Genomic DNA, 24,822 nt, shown 5'->3' on the forward strand with positions numbered 1-24,822 from the left:
ACATACCAAAATATGTTGCTATTAACAGTGGGAGTTAACTGGCTTCTTCCAAAAACAAATTTTATATTCTACAAAGGTGAGTCTTATTTGTACAAGATAATCTGTTGGTATGCTTTTAGTATAGACTTGCATAAATGGATAGATTATAATAATTTATTAAATTATTTAAAACACATATTATTTTTTTAATTTATTTTAAAATTATAATATTTTTAAAAGTTTATCTCAATTTTTGTAAAATAATTAAGATGAAAATCATTTTAAAAAAATAATAATAAACAAGGATTAATTAGGGCTTTTGTTAGTTCTGAAGTGCAGGGGGAGTGGACGGGGGGAGTAGCAGGGCGAGAAATGGGAAGCGAGACGACGAAGAGCGGGAATGGAGGAAAGGGAGGAGGGTTTAGAGGAAGAATGGAGCATTTCCTGTACAGTGGGGATAAGAAACACGTCTGGGCCGGCATCGCCATCATCAGCGCCATCTTTGCTGTCCCCTGGTACCTCATGAACCGAGGTTAGGTTCCCCTCCCTCTGTGTGTGTGTGTATATATATAATGGACAGATATATATGCGAATAGTAATCATACCATATCCAATTAGTATCTGTATGGTTGCTCAAAAAATTTTAAAGAAGCGCAAGTGATTTCGAAGCGGGGTCTGAAAAGACTAATGAGAAGGGATTGATCTTGATATGTAGCAAGCTTTAGATACTGGGAAAGAGATGAGCTGGTGAGATTTGAACACATGAGCTGTCGTTGGTAACTACTGGACCAACATATGAGCAGTATGGGACATCAAGATCTTTTTGGGTTTCGGGTTTGTCATTAATTTGTTTGAGATTGGGGGTTTTGCATGTGAAGGTCAGAATTATGTCAATTTTATAGAATAAGTCACTGATTCTAGACTTGCAACACTTGAAAGATAAAAGTGAATTAGAATGGTAGACGAGGATGACTTTCAAAGACTTATTGATAAATCAAGTCCACAGTGGAGACCTTTGAGCGACCACTTCCTATGATATATTGTCATGCAGTTTGTTCTTCTTATATGGTTCCTGTATTACTACAATTACACTCTTTGTGCAATCAAACAGACTGCAAATTAGATTATACACTTGGATATTCACTTGAGCTATATTAGTGATACAAAATTCATGCCTCAAGTTTTAAAAAAATAGTTGTCAGTAGCTTGCCCCACTGGATGGTAAGCTCATGGAATCCCTCATATGGATATGATTTCACTAGATGAGTTAGTAGATAAGTGTAGATTAATAAGGATACAGGAAATGAGAAATCTTGAGTCCTTTTCTAGGGTGGCAATGTTTCTTTCTGAACTTTTATCCTCTTATTCTCTATTCATTCCAAGTTCCATCCCCACCTACCAATACTCTTGGGTATTGCATTCACAATACTTAATTAAAAATGTAAAGGAATTGAATGTGGTTTCTACTTTCTTGGCCACATTATGGTAACTGGTTGGTGCCATTGCTGTTCCATTACTCAATTTGCCTTCTTAGTATTGTTTGATTCCACGTGTTACTCTTGGTGATTTGAACTATGTAGGTTAGATATAGCCTTTTTGTATGGTAAATGAGCTAGGAAACACAAGTTATTAGAAGGTTGAATGAATGACATGTATGCATATTGGTTATCTGTTGTATTGGGAAAAATATCCTCAAATTATTGCAAACATAAAAGGATGTAAGATGTATGGCCCCTTCAGAAGAGATTTGCTTTTTAATTTCTCTTGCATCAGTTCCTGCCACAAAATTAAAATAAAATTTAATGTTTATTTGTTCATATGCATACATTTTTTAAGGGATGTTTAAACTTAGTACAGTATTATTAAAGGCCCAAAGCGCACAAGAGTGTTGGAGTCTGAGGCGCAAGGTACAAGGCGAGGCGCATGCTTGGTGGAACTAGGTGCATGCTAACTAAAAAAAAAAAGAAAAATATATGTCCTAGTTAAAGAATAAGGTATAAAATAGACCTAACTCCTAATAGCATATTCACAAATATGTTATTAAGAAAATTAAAAAATTTAATATATTAGTGTTATTAAATGCCCATGAAGCACTAAGACGCATAAGAGTGTTGGACCTTGAGGTGCAAGGTGCAAGGCAAGACGCACACTTGGTAGAACTAAGTGCATGCTAACTAAAAAAAAGAAAAAAAGAAAAATATGTCTTAGTTGAAGAATAAGTATAAAATAGGTCCTAACTCTAATAACATATTCACAAGCTAGTGTCATAACCTTAGGGGTATACTTGTAATTAGGTTGCCATTGAATAAGCTAGTTGTACCAATCAGCTACTACTTTAACTACTTGTACCCTTCGGTTAAGACACTACAACTGAAAGGAAGAGCCTATAAAAGGGTTGTGTATAGGATGGGAAGAGCCTATAAAAGGGCTATGTGTAGAGGATGGGAATTATGTTGAGATAATTCAAATTCTTTCCCTCTAGATTTCTCTTTCCCTCTCTTCTCTCTCTCTCTCTCTTAATTCTCCCTCATCCTTTCAAACTCTCCCTCCCTTTTCTACAGTGTTCTATAAGGCGGGCTAGGCAGCTGCTGGCTGCCACGAATACCTTCAAATCGCCCCCTTAGGTGTCGGGCCTGATTAATCGGGCTCGGGCGGTGCCTAGGAGGCCGATACGACCAAGGCAACGCCTCCCAGACGTGTTTTTTGTGCCCAATTTTCCCCTCCCTCTTATATCCTCTCCTCTTGTGACTGTGGTTTGGGCTTGTTTGTCGCTCGACTCCATCTCCATCCCAGATCAGATGGATCTAACATTCGACAGCCGGATCTGAGCGACGATGATGGAACAATCGGATCTGGCGTTGCTACAGGAAGGAGACGATGATGAAATAACAGCGAAGTAGTGGCGACGATGGCCAATTGGCATGGGTCGGCTTGGGTTGTGGTCGCATTGTAGTGGACGATGGTAGTGATCTCCCTGCTAGGCTCTGATGAGAGTCGAGGATTTGCTAATAACTTTATATATATATAATGTATGCATAATATTATACATATAATATCTGTTTATAACTTTATATATATAAATAGAGATAGATTTATATATATGATTTGTTTTTATATATATATATATATGAATATATATGTATGTATGTGTATTTGAGATCATTGTTCTAAAAGGCGCTAGGCGCTAGTCGGGCGGCAGGTTGGCGCCTAGCGCTTAGGCTGGGCCTAGAATTTATTTTTTATTAATACATTAATAAATATTAAAATAAATGATGTAGCAACACTTGTTGCTTGCAAATATTAAAATATTTGAAACATTAACAAAGGCATAACAAGGCTTGCTGTGCAGTGCATTAACAAATATTAAAATAAGTTAAATAACAAAGGTAGCAGCAAGCAACAAATATTAAAATAAGTTAAATAACAAAGGCATCAGCAACGCTTGTTGCTTGCTTATTGCTTACCTGAGGGTCGGAGGTGGAGCAAGATGAGGTATAAGAGTTTGGTGGTAGGGAGACGACTGGGGTCGACCGCGGAAACCAGAGAGAAAGGAATGACGGTCGGCGGCGTCGGCGAGTCCACTGTTCACAAGAGATAATGGTGGCGTGCAACGAGAGAAACTAAGACAGAAAGGGAAAGTGATTAGAGACGGAGAGAGAGGAACGACGGTCGGTGACAATGGCAACCAAAGAGAGCAAGCGGCAACAGCGACTCCACAAGAGACAGTCAGTGGCGGTGCCCGAGAGAGAGAAGGCCCAGGCGGTTCATGGGGCTAGGCGGCTGCCTTGGCTGACTACGTGCCGCTCAGCACCGATTAGTCGGGCTGGCGTCTAAAGGGGCCGATTAGGCTAGCGCCTCGTCGGCGCCTAAGTGGCCGTCTAGGCCGATTTTTAGATCGCTGTTTGAGATAATTTAAATTTTATTTAAATAATTTTTTTATGCATCGTCTAGGCCCCGTGTAACGCTTCGCTTTTTTTTTTCCCAAAGCACACACAGTGATGCATGATGATGCTAACAACCATATGATAATCTATGGGGCGTTTATGGAAGCATTTGCCAACGGAAGCAAATGATCGAACCTGAATCTTTTAAAACCATAAGCTAAACAATTAAGGCTCAACTTGACATACCTTGATACAAAATGGGAAACTAGGGATCATTTAGACTCCCTTTTTACAACAATTAAAAACTCACACTTAAAATTGCAATACATTGCTTTTACAGCCAAAATATAAAGAAACTAGTTATCCGAGAACTACTTCATTCCCTTTCCTTTGGCTCGATTCTGGGGCACTTATCACGACTAGCCCACCTAGAACATTGAATATTCCAGGGGTATGAAACACCGGGTTAGACAATTGTATCTAAGTGAGTGCATTAAAGAAAGAAAACATGCATGTAAATGAGTTACGCAAAATGACGTAAAACCACCCGTGTGGAAGAGACGCCGAGGTGTTGCAATCACCCCCGCTGATCCATCATGTTCTCATATCTCCATGATTTTTTACTAGTCTAACATGAGGTCTTCACGTCATCTAGCCACACGCACCAAGTGATGTATGACAAAGAGAGAGGAAAATGTTCGATTTAAAGGAAAGACATGCTATGCAAGTAATCACCCTTACCCGTATGAAGACAAATGTTTGGTATGTAGCAAAAGGATACGAAAAACACTCACCTTGCTGTTTTGGATGCGGTTGGACACTTTTCACAGGATTCGGGAATAGTTTTCTACAAAAATCACACGTTTCCGCAGTTCAAACTTAAAATATTTTTACATAGGGTCTTAGGAATAAAATGAAAGACCAATATTGAAAAATTTTGAGGCAGGAGGACCCCACACGCGTCCGGGGAAGTCCCCCCACGCGCCTGCATGCGCAGCAGGTAGTGGCACGTGGGCTGCACGCGCCGCCCCCCTTGCCCCCCCTCTCCCGGGGTGGTTTTGCCCACTTGCTATTTTTTGGCCCATTCTCATTCATCCGGACTCCGTTTTGACCCCCTTTCGAGTACATGCGACCCTTATTCAATCCTTTACCGGACTACGGAAAGAAAATGGACTTACCTCGCTGTTTGGACACTGTTTGACGAGGTTTACGGTAGCAGCCCGACTTTTCCGACGAAGCGTTTTTCACCTCGTTTTTGGGTAGAACTTCTCCTCTTAAATTCACCTCCTTGCCCTCTTGTCTAATGGCAAAAATGATCCATCCAAAGGCCTAGTATTTATAGACAACCTTGGCAAATCCAGGCGCGCCACGTATCGCTTGGATAAGAGAGCTCATCATGAGTTTCGTAGGATCGCGCCATATGTCCTTTGGGATTTGTGCCTTTGCAAGCCTTTGTGACAAGTGTTCCCTTGAGATGTGTGCTTCCACGTGGTTATTTAGATTTAATCATTGTCCATCATTGCACTTTTAATAATTAGTTAGCTCCATTTAGTTTTCTTAAGTACCTAGTCACTAGATATTTCAAGTTTTCCACAAATGACTCCTTAGCTCAAAAATTCTTTGCCCTTATAACACCTGAGCCCTAGAATTGCTTAAACCTTCCGAAATCCTTTAAGATGATGATCTCTTGCATTAGCCTCCATGATCTTTCGAAAATCCTTCATTTGTTCCTCGAAAATTAACTAGGAATTACACATGTGCCTACCGAAACTTTCGAGTTCAAAGGAAATACTTTATTTCTTGAATAACAGCTCCTAAAAAAACTTCGGGTATTACATCCTCCCCCGCCTGAAAAAAGATTTTGTTTTCGAAATACACTCCTAGGTCTCCATATGGTTGAAGAGGGGTGGGAACTTCTGCTGCATTTCTTCTTCTCTCTCCCACTTCTGTTTTGCCCTGGAAACTTCTCCCAAGTCCCATCATCTGCTTGTAACTCAACTGTCTTTACCTGGCAATTAATTTTTGCTTTGTATTTAGTAAAGAAATCCATTCCCAAGATTATGTCAAAATCCCGAATATTTAGGGACGTAAGTTCGACTAGAAACTCACTATTCCCCAATACGATTTGTCCATCCCCATAGCTCGTATATGTTTCTACTTGTCTTCCAAAAGGGGTATATAATATCACGGGACACTAGTTCTCCCAATTCCAACTCTAAACAGTGTGCCAATGCATGCGATACAAATGAATAAGTAGACTTTGGGTCTATCAATACTTGTACTGGTGTATCAAGAAAGATCATTGTACCTTATATTATCGATGGGTTGGCACTGGCATCTTCTCTCATCAAACTAAACACACGTCCCCGCTGCAGCCCCATGCTTCCTTTATTTGCCCCGACTTGAACAATACCTTTCTTCTGTGGGTAGTCGTGAGAGATATGACCAAGCTTCTGACAAGTGAAACACACAGGCCCTTTTGGGCAATCCCGAGCCATGTGGCCAGTTTCTCCACAAGCATAGCATCCCTGGATTCCGGTCCTACAGGGTTTTCTTGGATGATATTTCTAATGTAATACCCAAAGTTTTTTAGGCGTTGTTCAAGAAATAAAGCACTTCCTTTGAAATCGAAAGTTTCAGTAGGCACGTGTGTAATTCCTAGGTAATTTTCAAGTAACAAATGAAGGATTTCCGAAAGATCGTGGAGGCTAATGCAAGAGATCATTATCTTAAGCGATTTTAGAAGGTTTAAGCAATTCTAGGGCTCAGGTGTTATAAGGGCAAAGAACTTTTGGGTTAAGCAGTCATTTGTGGAAATATTGAAATATCTAGTGACTAGGAACTTAAGAATTAAATGGAGCTAACTAATTATTGAAAGTGCAATGATTAAATCTAAATAACCATGTGGAAGTACACATCTCAAGGGGACACTTGTCACAAGGGCTTGCAATGACACAAATCCAAAGGACACATGGTGCGATCCTACGAAACTCATGATGAGCTCTCTTATCCAAGTGGCGTGCCTAGATTTGCCAGGGTTGTTTATAAATACTAGGCCTTTGGATGGATCATTTTTGCCATTAGACAAGAGGGTAAGGAGGTGAATTTTTGAGTAGAGAAGTTGTAACACCCTAGGTGTGAGTGTGAATTTAATTAAATAAATTATGAAAATAGAGGTATGTGGCGTTCCAGAATTGTCCTAGATTGATTGATGGAAGTTTAAAAATTTGAGATATGTCTAGAAGGGCAATATGGTAATCTGGATATTATCCCATTAAAAGAGAATTAAAAGAGAATTATTATGGCTGAAAATATGTAAATAAATTCTATGTGAAGGATTTAATTTTAATTAATTTATTGAGAAATATTGGATGGCCAAGATCGTGGGTTGGTGGCCAAATAGGTGTCAAATAGTGACACTTGGCAAGTTCTCAATGAAGAAGATGAGATATTAAAGAAATAAGAAATGACTAAATTAAGTGTATGAGTGACACTTGGCAAGATCTCATTAAAAGAGAAGTGAGATTTAATTAAAAAGAAAAGAAAAGAAAATGGGTCATTCTTACCTTTAATGAGAGCCATCATTATGTTGCATAAAGAAAATGCAAAGGAAAATAGAAGTTGGCCATGCAATTATTGTTGAAAATAGAAGAATTAAAATAAATGGGAGAAAAATTAAAAACTCAAGATGGATCCAATGGATGAGATGTGGTTTTGGAATGGGAGTTGATCCAAGGGCCACAAATGAGTCTTAAAAATTGGCATGGATTGCCAATATAATTAAAATTAATTTTTAAGGGATTAGAATGGATGATTGGGATAACTCTTAGGTAAGAATCAAGGGTTAAGATGGTGTTATCTTTAAGCACATGGATTGTGTTTTTTTGAAGGGTAGAGATTCAATCTCCATTTTAAATTCATGATTAGAATTAAAATCTTTTTTTCCAAGGGTTGTGTTTCTTCTCAAGGGTAGAGATTGAATCCTATGTGATCAAAGGATGAGATTAAAAATTTATTAAGCACATGGATTGTGCTTGTAGTGAAGGGTGGAGATTAGTTCTCTCAAACCAATAAAATCCAAGGATTTAGATTAAATCTTGGAATGGAAATAATTAAAGAAAAATGAAAAGATAGGTAATATAAAGAGGAAGAAAGAATAGAAGATCAAATTTCTTGGCCAAGAGTACAATTAGAAGAAGAAGAAGAATAGGAGAAGAGAAAGGAAGGTAAGATTCTTGTACTTGGTTTTTCTTAGAAAAGAAAAGAATAAGTCTTCTTAATCCTTTTCATCTCTTAATTTTAGAAATCTTCTAATGTTCGAAGAAATTCTCTTTAGGTTGTTGGAAGCAATCGTTTGAAAGGCATCTAAGAGTTAAGGTAAGGGATGACCTCATGGGTGGTGGTTTTGCATGTTTAACAAATGTTTGTTATGAGTTTCATGTGTTTGCAAGTATATATGCAATTGTGTACTATAGTGGACCTTTGGCCATAAGGAGGACTAGAAGTTGGGGTAGAGGGGTTGGTTGAAGTCTCTACCTTGAAAGAATGTGAAGGCTAGGAGGACTACCCATATTTGCATTACATCTCGCATTACATGGTTATTTATGCTCTCATTTGCTTTGCATTGCACCCTTATTGAGCAATAGCTCATAAGGTCATTTTGGACCTCTTTGTAGGTGGTGAAAGCTCAAAGGGAAAGAGCATCTTAGAAGGGGTAAGGGCTATGAGTATAGAAGATTAGTTGTGTAACCTTTATATCTTTTAATGGTGTTTTAAAAGTTTGATGGAGTTTAAATTTGAATATGTATCCTAATTTGGTGCATGTTGTGCGAGTACCTCATGATTGTATGGCCTTATGTTGGGGTGAATGTGAGAGATTTATGTTTAAACTTATGTAAATTAAAATTCTGAAATGTATGAGATTTAAAAAAAAAAAAACCAGGGAACACATTCACTCCAACATAAATTCCCAATTGTATATATACTTGGGCCAGTGCGGCCCGCGTGCGTGGCTGGGCTCTTGTTGCCCCTCTGATGCTGTTTTAATTTTTTTTTATTTTATTTAAGATATTCCTGGAATTTCTGGAATAAAAACAAGTTTATATAAATAAATTAATGTAAATTTTGAGGCATTTCCGAAAAATTCCTATATTTTGAAAAATAAAATAAAGAGTATTTTCCTTGAATTTTGAAAAAAATGGATGAGAAAACTTGATGTTTGAATTTCAAAACTTACTTCCTAAATGATGGGAATTTGGTATATTTTTAAAATAAATAAAAGGAAAATAAAAGGAGATTTGGCTAAGGAAAAATTTATTAAATTTTTCAAAAGGAGTTTAACCCAATTATTTTGTAAGGATATTGAGAATGAGAAAATGGGTTAATAATTAGGCCAAATTTATTTTCTAATAATTAAGGCCTTGTGCCATAGTTAAATTAAGTGAGCGTGATTTGTTTTGTCGAATTCTAGGAAATGTCATCCTTGGCTCTTCATTAATAGCTAGAGAAGGGTGACGCTTCACCAAGGTTTTGGGTTTTATTTCCGCGAGGTCGTTCCGATATGTCCCCGAATCATTGAGTAGACTGAAGGGAAGGGCGAAGCCTAGTTTTTACCTAGGACGTTTCTTATTGAAACATAGTCCGTCTCTTCATTATTGCTTTAACGAGTGAATGGTTAATTGATTATTCACGAGTAACACTTGTAAGTGGGAGCGGGGTGTTACACATGAGACCTTGACTTCATCTAGTCACACGCACCAAGTGATGCATGACAAAGAGAGAGGAAAATGCTCGGTTTAAAGGAAAGCCATGCTATGCAAGAATCACCCTTACCCATATGAAGACAAATGTTCAGTATGCAGCAAAATGATACAAGAAACACTCACCTTGTTGTTTTGGATGTGGTTGGACATTATTCACAAGGTTCGGGAATAGTTTTTTGCAAAAATCACACGTTTCCGTAGCTCAAACTTAGAATATTTTTACATAGGGTTTTAGGAATAAAATCAAAGACCAAAACTGAAAAATCGTGGGGTAGGGGGACCCTACACAAGCCGGGGGAAGGCCACCCACGTGCCTGCAAACGCAACAGGCAGTGGCGCGTGGGCTGCACTTGTCGCCCCCCCCCCCCCTCGGGGGAGTTTTACCCACTTGTTGTTTTTTGGCCCGTTTGAACTCATGCGACCCTTATTCAATCCCCCTACCAGACTACGGAAAGAAAATGGACTTACCTCGCTGCTTTGACACTATTTAGCGCGCTTTACGGTAGCGGCTCGACTTTTTCGATAAAGTGTTTTTCATCTCGTTTTTGGGTAGAATTTCTGTAATGCCCCGCTCCCCACTTACGGGTGTTACTCGTGAATAATCAATTAACCATTCACTCGCTAAGGCAATAATGAAGAGACGGACTATGTTTCAATAAGAAACGTCCTAGGTGAAATTAGGCTTCGCCCCTCCCTTCAGTCCACTCAAGGATTCAGGGACATATCAAAACAACCTTGTGGAAATAAAACTCGAAACCTTGGTGAAGCGTCACCCTTTTCTAGCTCTTAATGAAGAGCCAAGGATGACCTTTCTCAGGATTCGACAAAAATAAGCAAACCACGCTCGTTTAATTTAATTATGGCACAAGGCCTTAATTTTTAGAAAATAAATTTAGCCTAATTATTAACCCATTTTCTCATTCTCAATATCCTTACAAAATAATTGGGTTAAACTCCTTTTGAAAAATTTAATAAATTTTTTCTTAGCCAAATCTCATTTTATTTTTCTTTTATTTATTTCAAAAATATATCAAATTTCCATCATTTAGGAAGTAAGTTTTGAAATTCAAATATCAAGTTTTCTCATTCATTTTTCCCAAAATTCAAGGAAAATATTCTTTATTTTATTTTCCAAAATATAGGAATTTTTCGAAAATGCCTCAAAATTTACATTAATTTATTTATATAAACTTGTTTTTATTCCAGAAATATCTTAAATAAAATAAAAAAATTTAAAACAGTATCAGAGGGGCAACAACAGCCTAGCTGCGCATGCATGCCGCACCTGTCGCGCGCGCACATGCTGTGCACGTCTATTGGTTTTTTTTTTTTTTTTAATCCCATACATTCCAGAATTTTAATTTACATAAATTTAAATATAAATCTCACTTTCACCCCAATAAAAGGCCATACAATCATGAGGTACTTGCACAATATACACCAAATTAGGATACATATTCAAGTTTAAACTCCATCAAACTTTTAAAACACCATTACAAGATATAAAGGTTACACAACTAGTTTTCCATACTCATAGCCCTTACCCCTTCCAAGATGTCCTTTTCCTTTGAGCTTTCATCATCTACAAAGAGATGTAAAATGACCTTATGAGCAGCTATTGCTCAGTAAGGGTGCAATGCAAAGCAAATGAGAGCATAAATAACCATGTAATGCGAGATGTAATGTAAATATGAGTAGTCCTCTTAGCCTTTACAATCTTTCAAGGTAGAGACTTCAACAAATCCTTTTACCCCAACTTCAAGTACTCCTTATGACCAAAGGTCCACTAGAATACACAATTGCATATATACTTGCAAACTCATAACAAACATTTGCTAAACATGCAAGATCACCACCCATGGGGTCATCCCTTACCTTAATTCTTAGATGCCTTTTAAACGATTGCTTCCAAGTACCTCTTTGCTTTCAACAACCTAAAGAGAATTTTTTCGAACATTAGAAGATTTCTAAAATTAAGAGATGAGAAGGATTAAGAAGACTTCTTCTTTTCTTTTTTAAGAAAAACCAAGTACAAGAATTTCACATTCCTTTCTCTTCTCCTATTCTTCTTCTTCTTCTAATTGTACTCTTGGCCAAGAAATTTGGCCTTCTATTCTTTCTTCCTCTTTATATTACCTCTCTTTTCCTTTTTTTTTTAATTATTTCCATTCCAAGATTTAATCTAAACTCTTGGATTTTATTGGTTTGTGAGAACTAATCTTCACCCTTCACTACAAGCACAATTCATGTGCTTAATAAATTTTTAATCTCATCATTTGATCACATAAGATTCAATCTCTACCCTTGAGAAGAAACACAATCCTTGGAAAAAAAGGTTTTAATCCTAGCCATGAATTTAAATTGGAGATTGAATCTCTACCCTTCAAAGAAGCACAATCCATGTGCTTAAAGATAACACCATCTTAGCCCTTGATTCCTACCCAAAAGTTATTCCAACCATCAATTCTAATCTCTTAAAAATTAATTTTAATTATATTGGCAATTCATGCCAATTTTTAAGACTCATTTGTGGCCTTTGGATCAATTTCCATTCCAAGACCACATCTCATCCATTTGATCTATCTTGAACTTTTAATTTTTCTCTCATTTATTTTAATTCTTCCATTTTCAACAATAATTGCATGGCCACCTTCTATTTTCCTTTGCATTTTCTTTATGCAACATAATGATGGCTCTCATTAAAGGCAAGAATGACCCATTTTCTTTTTCTTTTCCTTTTAATTAATCTCACTTCTTTTTTAATGAGATCTTGCCAAGTATCACCCATACACTTAATTTAGCCATTTCTTATTTCTTTAATATCTCATCTTCTTCATTGGGAACTTGTCAAGTGTCACTATTTAGCCCCCAACCCACAATCTTGGCCATCCAATATTTCTCAATAAATTAATCAAAATTAAATTATTCACATAGGATTTATTTACATATTTTCATTCATAATAATTCTCTTTTAATTGGATAATATCCAGATTACCATATTGCCCTTCTAGAGACATCTCAAATTTATAAACTTTCATCAGCCAACCTAGGACAATTTTGGAACGCCACATACCTCTATTTTCATAATTTATTTAATTAAATTCACACTCACACCTAGGGTGTTATATCATGTTAGACCGGTGAAAAGTCATGGAGATGTGAGAACATGATGGATTAGCGGGGGTGATTGCAACACCTTGGCGTCTCCTCCACACGGGTGGTTTCACGTCATTTTCCATAACTCATTTACATGTATGCTTTCTTTTTTTGATGCACTTACTTAAATAAAATTGTCTAACCCGGTGTTTTATACCCCTAGAACATTCAACGTTTCAGGTGGGTTAGTCGTGACAAGTGCCTCAGAATCGAGCCAAAGGAAAGGGAAGGAAGTAGTCATCGGATAGTTAGTTTCTTTATGTTTTGGTTGTAAAAGTACTGTACTGTAGTTTTAAGTGTGTTTTTAATTGTTGTAAAAATAGAGTCTAAATGATCCCTAGTTCCCCATTTTGTATCAAGGCATGTCAGGTTGTATTTGTGTTAAAGCATATAGTGAGAGCCTTAATTGTTTAGCTTATGGTTTTAAAATCTTTCAGGTTCAATCCTTTGCTTCCGTTGACAAAAGCTTCCATAAACGCCTCATAGATTATCATATGGTTGTTAGCATCATCATGCATTACTGCGTGTGCTTTGAAGAAAAGAAAAGCGGGGCGTTACAATTGTGGGCTAAGGAGTCATTTGTTGAAAACTTGAAATATTTAGTGACTAGGTACTTAAGGAAATCAAATGAAGCTAACTAATTGTTGAAAGTGCAATGATGGGTAATGATTAAATCTAAATAACCATGTGCAAGCACACATCTCAAGGGGACACTTATCACAAAGGCTTGCAAAGGCACAAATCTCAATGGACAGATGGCACGATCTTACGAAACTCATGATGTGCTTTCTTATCCAAGCAACACATGATCTGCCCAGATTTGCCGGGGTTGTCTATAAATTTGGATGGATCATTTTTTCCATTAGACAAGAGAATAAGGAAGTGAATTTGAGAGGAAAAATTCTACCAAAAAATGAGGTGAAAAACGTTTCGTCGGAAAAGTTGGGCCACTATTGTAAAGTGTGTCAAAAACAGTGTCGAAGTAGCGAGGTAAGACAATTTTCTTTCCGTAGTCTGGCAGAGGATTGAATAAAAGGTTGCATGGGTTTGAACGGGAGTCAAAACGGAGTCCGTACGAAAGAGAACGAGCTAAAAAATAGCAAGCGGGCAAAACTCCTCGGGCGGCGCATACAACCCACGTGCCACTGCCTGCTATGCGTGCATGCGCGTGGGGGGCCTTCCCCTGGCGCATGTGGGGTCCCCCACCCCATGATTTTTCAGTTTTGGTCTTTGATTTTATTCCTAAGACCCTATATAAAAATATTCTAAGTTTGAGTTATGGAAACATGTGATTTTTGCATAAAATTATTTCCGATCCCTGTGAACAGTGTCCAACGAAATCCAAAATAGCGAGGTGAGTGTTTCTTGTATCTTTTTGCTACATACCGAACATTTGTCTTCATACGGGTAAGGGTTATTTCTTACATAACATGGTTTTCCTTTAAATCGAACATTTTCCTCTCTCTTTGTCATGCATCACTTGGTGCGCGTGGCTAGATGAACTCAGGGCCTTATGTTAGACTGGTGAAAAGTTATGGAGATATGAGAACATGATAGATCAGCGGGGGTGATTGCAACACCTCGGTGTCTCTTCCACACGGGTGGTTTCACGTCATTTTTCATAACTCATTTACATGCATGCTTTCTTTCTTTGATGCACTCACTTAAATAAAATTGTCTAACCTGGTGTTTCATACCCCTGGAACATTTAACGTTCTAGGTGTGTTCTCGGTGGGTTAGTCGTGATAGGTGCCCCAAAATCGAGCCAAAGGAAAGGGAATGAAGTAGTCATCGGATAGCTAGTTTCTTTATATTTTGGTTATAAAAGCACTATACTATAGTTTTAGGTGTGAGTTTTTAATTGTTGTAAAAAGGGAGTCTAAATGATCCCTAGTTCCTCATTTTGTATCAAGGTATGTCATGTTGTATTTGTGTTAAAGCATATAGTGGGAGCCTTAATTGTTTAGCTTATGGTTTTAAAAACTTTCAGCTTCGATCCTTTGCCTCCATTGGCAAAGGCTTCCATAAACGTCCTATAGATTATCATATGGTTGTTAGTATCATCATGCATCACTGCGTGTGATTTGGAGAAAAGAAAAGCGGGGCGTTACAGTGTAATCACCCTTACCTGTATGAAGACAAATGTTCGGTATGTAGCAATAGGATGCAAGAAACACTAACTTGACTGTTTTGAATGCAGTTGGACATTGTTCACAGGGTTCGGGAATAGTTTTATGCAAAAATCCCATGTTTCTGTAGCTCAAACTTAGAATACTTTTACATAGGGTTTTAGGAATAAAATCAAAGACCAAAACTAAGAAATTGTGAGGTAGGGGGACCCCACACGCATGGGGGGAAGGCCCCCCCCCCCCGCGTAGCAAGTAGTGGTGCGTGGGCTGTACGTCCCCCCCCCCCCTCTCGGGGTAGTTTTGCGGCTTGCTGTTTTTTGGCCCATTCTCCTTCGTTCGGACTCCATTTTGACCTCCGTTCGAACCCACACGACCCTTATTCAATCATCTACTGAACTTCGGAAAGAAAATGGACTTACCTTGCTGTTTCAACACTATTTGGCACGTTTTACATTAGCGGCCCGACTTTTTCGACGAAGCGTTTTTTACCTCGTTTTTGGGTAGAGCTTTTTCTCTCAAATTCACCTCCTTACCCTATTGTCTAATGGCAAAAATGATCAATCCAAAGGCCTAGTATTTATAGACAATCTCGGCAAATCCAGGCGCATCACATGTCGCTTGGATAAGAGAGCTCATCACGAGTTTCGTAGGATCGCGCCATGTGTCCTTTGGGATTTGTGCCTTTGCAATCTCTTGTAACAAGTGTTCCCTTGAGATGTGTGCTTCCATATGGTTATTTAGATTTAATCATTGCACTTTCAACAATTAGTTAGTTCCATTTGGTTTTCTTAAGTATCTAATCACTAGATATTTCAAGTTTTCAACAAATGACTCCTTAGCCCAAAAGTTCTTTGCCCTTATAACACCTGAGCCTTAGAATTGCTCAAACCTTCCAAAATCCCTTAAAATGATGATCTCTTCCATTAGCCTCCATGATCTTTCGAAAATCCTTCATTTGTTCCTCGAAAATTACTCGAGAATTACACATGTGCCTACCGAATTCGGGGGAAACACCATAAGCTAAACAATAAAACCCTTCATGATTCGAACTCACATGTACCTATCGCTCGATGCGGGATGTTATAGGTGGTATCAGAGTCGACCTTTGGTGAAGGCGGTCTGATGAGGGCGGGGAGTGGCGCTGGGGCTCAAGGGCCTATACAAGGAGTGGTTTCTGCCAGGCTTCTAGGATTGCAGCCTCCAAAGGGGAGTAGATCTGAGACCAGTTGTAAGGTCACATGACGAGAACGTCATGTGCTCAAGAGGGGGAGAATGTAATACCCCAAGAGTCCAGAGAGGGGTAGTATATATCGATGATAAGTAAGGAAAGAAATAACACCAGCTGGATACCTTTTGGACTGAATGTAGGTAAAGAACTCCTGGGTTAAGCATGCTTGAGTTGGGAAAGCTTAAGAATAGGTGACCCTTGAGAAGTTCGAGTAGGCCCATCAAGGTAAGTTGTTCTGGTTCTTCTTATCGCTCGATATAGGATGTTACACCCCGCCTAGGCGTTAGGCCCCAGCTTGGCGGCCGACTAACGCCTAGCGCGTTTTTAAAACACTGATTTTCTATCCTTTCTCTTGGTCCTTTATAATTTCAGAACTAGCCTAAGCCTCATATCAGAGGCTTGACAACATGTTATCAAGAAAATTAGGGTTGCGTTTTCTTTACTTTTTAATTTTTAATTTTGAGTTTTGAATTCATTTTCAATTTTCTGTTTTGGTAGTCTGTTTTTAGAAAATTAAAAACGTGTTCTTTTTGTTATTTTGAAAAACTATTTTTTAAAATAGAAAATTAGAAAACGCGTTCTCTTTGAAATTTTGAAAATATTTTTTAATGATATTTTATTTAATAAATTTGATTATTAAGTAAATTATAAATATTTAATATTAATATATTATTAAAAAAATATATACATTTTAAAATTAATGAATTTTGTAATATTTTTCCCCATTACAATAGTAAAATATGAATAAATAAATAAATAAATATATTTTGAGTTTTGAGTTTGTTTTGGATAAAAACACTCAAAACAACTTTTTGTTGTTTTCAGTTTTCTTTACAATTTTTTTTTTTGTTTTCAAAAATACAGTTTTAAAAACAGCAAAGAGAACCGCGTTTTCATTATTTTAGAAAATTGAAAACTAAAAATGAATTGAAAACAGTAAAGAAAACGCAACCTAAAAAATTCAACATATACTAACTAAAATAAATATTAAAACAAGTTACATACTTGTAAATTTTAACAAAACACATCCCATCATATTTCAACAATTGACATATAAGCATCACAAAAGTTCAAAAAACTTTTAAAGTCTTTAAGTCAACTTAAATTAAATCTTAAACAATTTATAGGTTTTAAAATCTTAATTAAGATTAACTAATTAGGGAGATGATGCAGTGAGTTTGAAGGAGGAGATGTGTCGTTTGAAGAAGAGAGAGCCGAGAGTATCTTTGGTTTGACAGTCTCTTCAGATTTTTTTCTTTTTTTTATTAACTGACTTATTTAGTATTTATTTATAATTGGAATTGAAATCTGAAAAGTTTCCAATTCCTATTAAAAATTATAGCAATAAACACTTAAATAGTAAAAATAGTTTAAAAAAGAGGCTATGCCTGAGACTGGTTTGTGCCCACCTGAGAGCATTCCAGGTGCCAAAGGCGCGCCTATGTGCGGCGCCTTGCACCCAGACGCGCCTTTAATAACACTGTTCTCTGTAGTTCTATCTTTTGGATTAACTAGGAGTGAAGTTGACGCTTTTGTTTTCTATCACCATGTTCCTAGTGGTGTCATCTATTTGATGTCTATGTGGATAATATTGTCATTTTTGACAATGATGAGTAAGGGATTTCGCAGTTGAAGGCCCATTTGCATTCTCATTTTCAGACTAAAGATTTGGCTCCACTAAGGTGTTTCTTGGGTATTGAGGTTGCTAGATTTGCGCATGGCATTTGTATCTCTCAAAGGAAGTATGCTTTTGATAATTTGGAGAAGATAGGGAGGTTGGATTCTAGGTGCATTGATACACCTATGTGTCACGGAATCATTATGTAAATAAGAGCATTCTATAGTGGAAGGGGTATAGTTGTAATAAGTAGTAGATGGGTAGTTAGAGCACATGGCTGTCTTAATTCAAATGTAATCTCAAATAGTGGCGCCAAGGCTGGAAGTGTATAACCAACCTTCGCCACTAGGAGAACCATATTTTGGCAATACAATTGGATCGCTCTTTCCCTCCAAACTTCTCTAATTCTCTCTCTCTTTCTCCTTTTCTCTCGCTCGTCCTCGCCCTTAATTCTTTTTGTTCTTCGATTTTACCAATTCTCACGCAATTCAATCAGAATTGCGAGAGAATTCGCCTTGTCAGGACTCCATCTTGACAATTTGGTATCAGAGCAATATCTTGGGCGTTTAAGAAGGAATGACTGACGGAACTAGAATGAAGCAGATGGAGTTGCAGCTCCATCAGGTGTCAACAACGATTGGGGAGATCCAGAGTAGGATGGAATCGCTGGAGAAATCAGTGGATCGATGAATTGATGGCGAGGTGAATGTGTGGCACGAAGAGAGCAGATCGTAGGCGGCCAGATTGGAAGAACAAATGAGGGAGCAAGGGCAGGCCCTTAGAGATCAGATGTAACAGTTTGTTCTGATGCTCACTTGACAAACTCAGGTTCGTATTTCCCTTGAGTTTCCTACGAGAGACAGATCGAAGCCAATCCTGCATGGACCAAGCGGTATTGGTTGATCGGAGGGATCGGCGGAATTGGAGGTGGAACCACAGGCAATGGAGGAGAATTTAGAAGTTCGGCGACAAGGCCAAGGATCGGGGTCACACCAGAGTGGTCCTCATTTGCCTAAGATGGAGATACCATTGTTTGATGGTCATAATCCGAGGTGGTGGTCGAGGCGCTGTGCAAGGGTGTTCAATTTGCACAATGTGACCAAAGCTCAGAGAGTTATGCTGGCGGCAGCCTATCTGAACGATGAAGGAGATGCCTGGTTTCAAGGTTGGAGTGGAGTAAGGGAAATTTGTTCGTGGGAAGAATTTGTGGAAAGGATTGTGCGAATGGTTTGGAGAGAAAGGAATGTTGGATGTGGTCGAAGAATTCAACAAATTAAGGCAAGGCGGATTAGTGCAAGCCTATTAATAGAGATTTGCAGAGTTGAAGGCTCTGATGTTGCTCTCTAATCCCACCTTAACTGAGGGGTATTTCGTATCAAGCTTCATAAGTGGCTTGAACGAAGAGGTTTGACCTATAGTCAAAATGTTTTGACCCAAGACAGTTTAGCAAGTCGCAGAGTGTGCCAAACTTCAAGAGTTGACGGTGGAGGCATTGGTCAAGAAATAGACTCAAGAAACAGAGGGGTCTAAATAGGGGATGGTAGACGACACCCCTGCTAGCAAGTAACAGGGGATGGGGAAGGAATGGAGGAACTGTTGGATCAGGAAGCAAAGGAATACCAGCCTTACCCCCCACCTTCCCAACTTATGCAAGGAAATTTGACAGAACAGAGGCGATTAGCAGGCCTCTGTTTCAGGTGTGGAGACAAGTACACACCTGGACATCAATGTAAAAGGCAGCTATTGCTTCTGGAAGGGGAAGAAGAAGTGGGAGAAGAAGAGGATGGAAACGTTGTGGAAGAAGAAGGGAAAGACGGGAAGGTGGGGATATCTTTGCATGCCTTAAGAGGAGTGGTGACTAACAAAATCATTAAGGTGGAAGGGAAGGCGAGAGATAGTTGTTTGATGATTCTGATTGACAATGGAAGCACTCATAGCTTCCTAGACGAAGGGATTGCGAGGAAATTGAAATGTAATCTTACGAGGACATAGCCGTTGGCGGTAACAGTGGCTAATGGCCAGAAAGTTCTATGCAAGTCTGCCTGCGTGGGGTTTTGTTAGCAGATGTAGGGTGAAGACTTTGAGGCTGATCTGCGCTTACTTAAATTGGGCGGATGCGACATGGTCTTAGGGGTTGATTGGATGAGAGAAGTCAGCCCCCATTTGTTTTGACTTTAACAAAATGGAGGTAACATTTGAGAAAGGGGGTAAGAGGATGACTCTAACTGGCAGTGCAGAGATAGGGACTTGTAAAATGATTTCAGGCAAGAAGTTACACAAATTACTCAAGAGCAAGTGGACGCAAGTAACCCAGCTCTTTTCGGTACATGCTATAGAAGGGAAAGAAGACACAGCAGACGAAGGGGTCACACTGCACTCAATGGAAACCACAACAGTCCCTTGGGAGGTAACTCAATTGGACTCTCTTAATCTACTCTTAGATGAATTTGAGGACTTGTTTGAGGAGCCTAAGTTCTACCACCCCCACGACCCATAAACCACACTATCAATCTCAAACCCAACTCAGAACCAGTCAACATCCGTTCATACAGATATCCCCCAAAACAACAAGCTGAAATTGAGCGCATGATCAAAGACATGCTCAGTACTTCTGTTATAAAACCAAGCATCAGCTCTTATGCCTCTCCTTTGTTATTGGTTAAAAAAAAAAAGATGGCAATTGGCGATTTTGCATCGATTACTGCCAACTCAACTCTTTCACCATCAAAAATAAATTCCCAATACCCATCATCGAAGACCTATTAGATGAACTACATGGAGCCAAGGTGTTCTCTAAACTTGACCTTCGATCCGGGTACCACCAAATTAGAATGCACCCCAATGATATATACAAAATTGCATTTAGAACCCACCAAGGGCATTATGAATTCTTGGTAATGCCCTTCGGTTTGACTAACGCTCCAACCACCTTCCAAGCCCTTATGAATCAAGTATTTGAGCCTTACCTACGCCAATTTATTCTGGTTTTCTTTGATGACATTCTAGTATACAGCCCCACTTTTGCCACACACTTAGAGCACTTAAGAACTACTCTACAAGTCCTCCGATTCAATAAGATGTATATTAAGAAGTCTAAATGTGCGTTTGCACAAGCACATGTGGAGTATCTTAGCCATATCATTTCTAAGGCAGGTGTCAGTACAAATCCACAAAAGATAGCCGCTATGACTGCTTGGCCTAAACCCCTTAATGTGAAAGCTCTTCATGGATTCTTGGGTCTCACTGGTTACTACCATCAATTTGTCAAGGATTATGGCATCCTCAGTAAACCACTCACACGTGCTGCTGAAGAAAGAAGGATTCCATTGGAATGAGAAGGCGGAGGAGGCATTTGAACGTCTGAAAGCTACTACGAGTAATGTACCGACTCTTAGCCTACCTGATTTTAACCAACCCTTTGTATTGGAAACTGATGCTAGTGACAGCGGAGTGGGGGCAGTCCTATCGCAAAGCGGCAGGCCATTGGCCTTCATTAGCTAAGCTTTAGCCCCTAAACATTTAGGCCTCAGTGTGTATGATAAAGAGCTCATGGCAGTGCTAATAGCTGTAGAGAAGTGGCGACGCTAGTTGGAAGGAGGGCAGTTCATCATAAAAACCGACCATGAAAACCTTAAGTTTTTTTTACAACAGAAACTTCACACTCACCTCCAACAAAAGGGAATGTCCAAACTGATGGGACTCGACTATGTGATTCAATATCGGTGAGGCAGAAGAATAAAGCAGCGGATGCTTATCTTGGTGTGTGGAAGAAGGAGCTTCAGCGGCTATCACTGCAATTACTCCGGATTGGTTCCGGGAAGTAACGACTAGCTACACACAGGGAGATTGGATTAAGGACTTGATGGACCAAATGGTCCTAAATCCTGATAGCAAACCAGGGTATTCCTTGCGGAATGGGGGCTGAGATATAAGGACATAATCATAATTGGAGACGATGAAACGCTCAAGCAAAGGATCTTAGAAGCTTTACATGACTCTTCTGTGGGAGGTTATTCAAGAATACACAACACTTACAGCAAGGTCAGACAATTGTTCTTTTGGCTGGGATTAAGGAGAAAAGTACTGGAGTATGTGAAGGGCTGTGACACGTGTAATCGTTGTAAACATGAAAACATTCACCCCCCAGGCTTACTACAACCCTTACCATTGCTGCCTAAGCATGGACTCATATTAGTATGGATTTCATCGAAGGGATGCCAAAATCGGAAGGAAAGGATTGTGTGCTAGTAGTGGTGGACCGCATGACCAAATATGCCTACTTCTTGGGTTTATCTCACCCTTTCACAGCACAGGAGGTGGCTAGGGTGTTTTTGGATCATGTGGGCAAGTTATGTGGGCTGCGTTAGGTGATAGTTTCAGATAGAGATAAAGTATTTACCAGCATTTTGTGGAAGGAACTAATGAAGTCTCTCGGAACACAGCTACACATGTCCTCTTCTTATCATTCGGAAACAGACAGCCAAACCGAGAGGACAAACCAGTGTCTCGAGACATACTTAAGGTGTGTGTGCCTTATGAATCCTATCCGGTGGCACAAATGGCTTTCATTAGCTCAATGGTGGTACAATACTACCTATCACTCCTCCCTCAAAATGACCCCTTTTGAAGCTTTATATGGATACCAACCCCCATTCTTACCATTGGGTGGAAAAAGCAACCATGTAGCTACGGTGGACGACTATCTAGCTCAACGGTAGCAGATATTACAGACTTTGAGAGAAGAGCTCGCCAATGCCCAGAACATAATGAAACAATACGCGGACAGAAAGAGGAGTGAAAGATTTTTTGCTATCGGGGATCTAGTGTACTTGAAACTACGCCAAGCCCAGTTGAAGACTTTGTCTCCCAATCAATCACTAAGTTGAGCCCCAAATTCTATGGACCCTACGAAGTGTTAGCTAAGGTCAGCCAAGTGGCTTACCGCTCAAACTGCCTGAGGGGTCCCTCATCCATCTTGTGTTCCATGTATCTCTCCTCAAATGCTCACCCCGGCACAAATGCAGTTAGTTCTGTCCTGCCATCCATCACCCAACTAGCTCAACAAGAATCGGAGCCCATCGCTATAGTGGACAGGAGAATAATCTACAAGCACCAAGCCCCTATAACTGAGGTCCTGGTACACTGGTCCAATCTCCACCTTGAAAACAACACTTGGGAATACCTTCCCGACCTCCTGAAACAGTTTCCTGAGGGCAGCAAGACTTCTACAAATTACTTGAGGACAAGTAATGCTTCTAGCAGGGGGAATTGTCACGGAATCATTATGTAACAAGAGCATTCTATAGTGGAAGGGGTATAGTTGTAATAAGTAGTAGATGGGCAGTTACAGCACATGGCTGTCTTAATTCAAATGTAATCTCAACTAGTGGCGCCAAGGCTGGAAGTATATAACCAACTTTCGCCACTAGGAGAACCATCTTTTGGCAATACAATTGGATCGCTCTTTCCCTCCAAACTTCTCTAATTCGCTCTCTCTTTCTCCCTCTCTCTCTCTCGTCCTCGCCCTTAATTCTTTCTGTTTTTCAATTTTACCAATTCTCACGCAATTCAATCAGAATTGCAAGAGAATTCACCTTGTCAGGACTCTATCCTGACACTATGGATCCTAACTCTAAGCTTGTTCTTAGACAAGGGAGCCTATTCATGTTTCGGGGTGTTAGAGGATACTAGTTGGGAAGCTGAATTATCTTATAGTGACTCGACCAGATACTACATTTGCTGTTAGTGTGGTTAGCCAATTTTTGGATTCTCCTTGTGATGACTATTGGCAGGCCTAGGTGTGTATTTTGCAACATATTATGAGTTCATCTCTTAAAGGTTTATTGTTTGAGAATGAAGGTCATATATTCAGGTGATTGGTTATGCAGATGCTGATTGGGTAGGCTGTCCATTTGATAGACAATCCATTTCTGACTATTGTGTTTTGGTTGGAGGTAATTTAGTTTCTTGGAAGAGTAGAAAGCAACATGTTTCTAGATCTAGTGCTGAAACTGAGTGTAGAGTCATGGCATTAGCTACTTGTGAGCTGATCTGGTTGAAACAACTTCTTAAGGAGTTGCAGTTTGGTGATTTAAGTTCATGCAGTTTATGTATGACAATCAAGCTGCTCTTCATATTGCCTCTAATCTTGGTTTTCATGAAAAGACCGAGCATATTTAAATAGATTGTCACTTTATGCCAAAAACTAGTTTCTAGTGAGATTTCTATAGCATTTCTTGGGACTAGGGATCTGGCTATCAGGGAAATTCAAATTCTATGAATTCTATGAATATGCATTCGTGCTTCTCATTCAATTAGATTAGCTTTTTGTTGCTATTCCTTGGCACCAAATAACTGCCAAAGTACAACTCGAGTAGCTGGTTAAGTACAACAACTACCAACTAATTAACATCTTGTAAGCAAAAGACAAAATCACCCCTAGAACAACCGTAGGGTCCTGACAATTACCATCCCCACAGCCTGCATCTAGGCTTCCAAACAAAGTTATTGACCTCCCATCCTTCGAAATGGTGACTTCCAGCTTGTTGAAATCAAAGCTGATTGGACTAATAGTCCGTGGCCAATCAACTCCCAGCACCACATCACATCCTCCTAACTTCAGCAATCTCAGGTCAGTCTCAAACAATTCTCCTTGCATCTCCCAGTGGAAGTTTACACGAGCAGACCTGCTAATTATCTTTTCTCCATTTGCCACAATCGCAGTCTGTGGCTGCGTGCTAGTTAGCTCACAGCTTAGCTTCTTGGCTGTCTTTTCATCCAAGAAGTTGTGTGCTTCCACTGTCAATTAGCACCGTAAGTCTATGATTCCGAACCCTCCCTTCCACTTTAATAGTTTTACTGTTAACCTAGCCTCACAAGGCATGCAAAGAGATTGCACCATCACCTGATCCATCAACTTCTTCCTCTTCTACTGGAATTTCTTCTATTTCTTCTTTTTCTTCCTTCTCCTTCCAGCATTAACAATTTCTTCTGACACTGATGACCAGGTGCATATCTTTACTCCACATTTGTAGCATTGACCGGCCTGTCTCCTCTGCTCCATGGT

At 39.2% G+C, this 24,822-nt stretch overlaps 1 protein-coding gene across 2 annotated transcripts in view; it reads left to right on the top strand.

Annotated features, from left to right (window-relative positions):
* Positions 1–285: 285 nt before the first annotated feature.
* LOC127794594 (uncharacterized) overlaps positions 286–24,822 on the top strand; it is a 52,275-nt gene continuing 27,738 nt past the window's right edge. Inside the window, exon 1 of one of the 2 annotated variants that reach the window (XM_052325830.1) lies at positions 286–511. In XM_052325830.1, the coding sequence (XP_052181790.1) occupies positions 352–511 (160 nt within the window). In that variant the 5' untranslated portion in view covers positions 286–351. The remainder of the gene's footprint in view (positions 512–24,822) is intronic. The other variant, XM_052325831.1, reaches the window with a different exon arrangement.

This window comes from Diospyros lotus, chromosome 2 (assembly GCF_014633365.1).
Source record: "Diospyros lotus cultivar Yz01 chromosome 2, ASM1463336v1, whole genome shotgun sequence".
In the NCBI taxonomy this organism is placed as follows: domain Eukaryota; kingdom Viridiplantae; phylum Streptophyta; class Magnoliopsida; order Ericales; family Ebenaceae; genus Diospyros; species Diospyros lotus.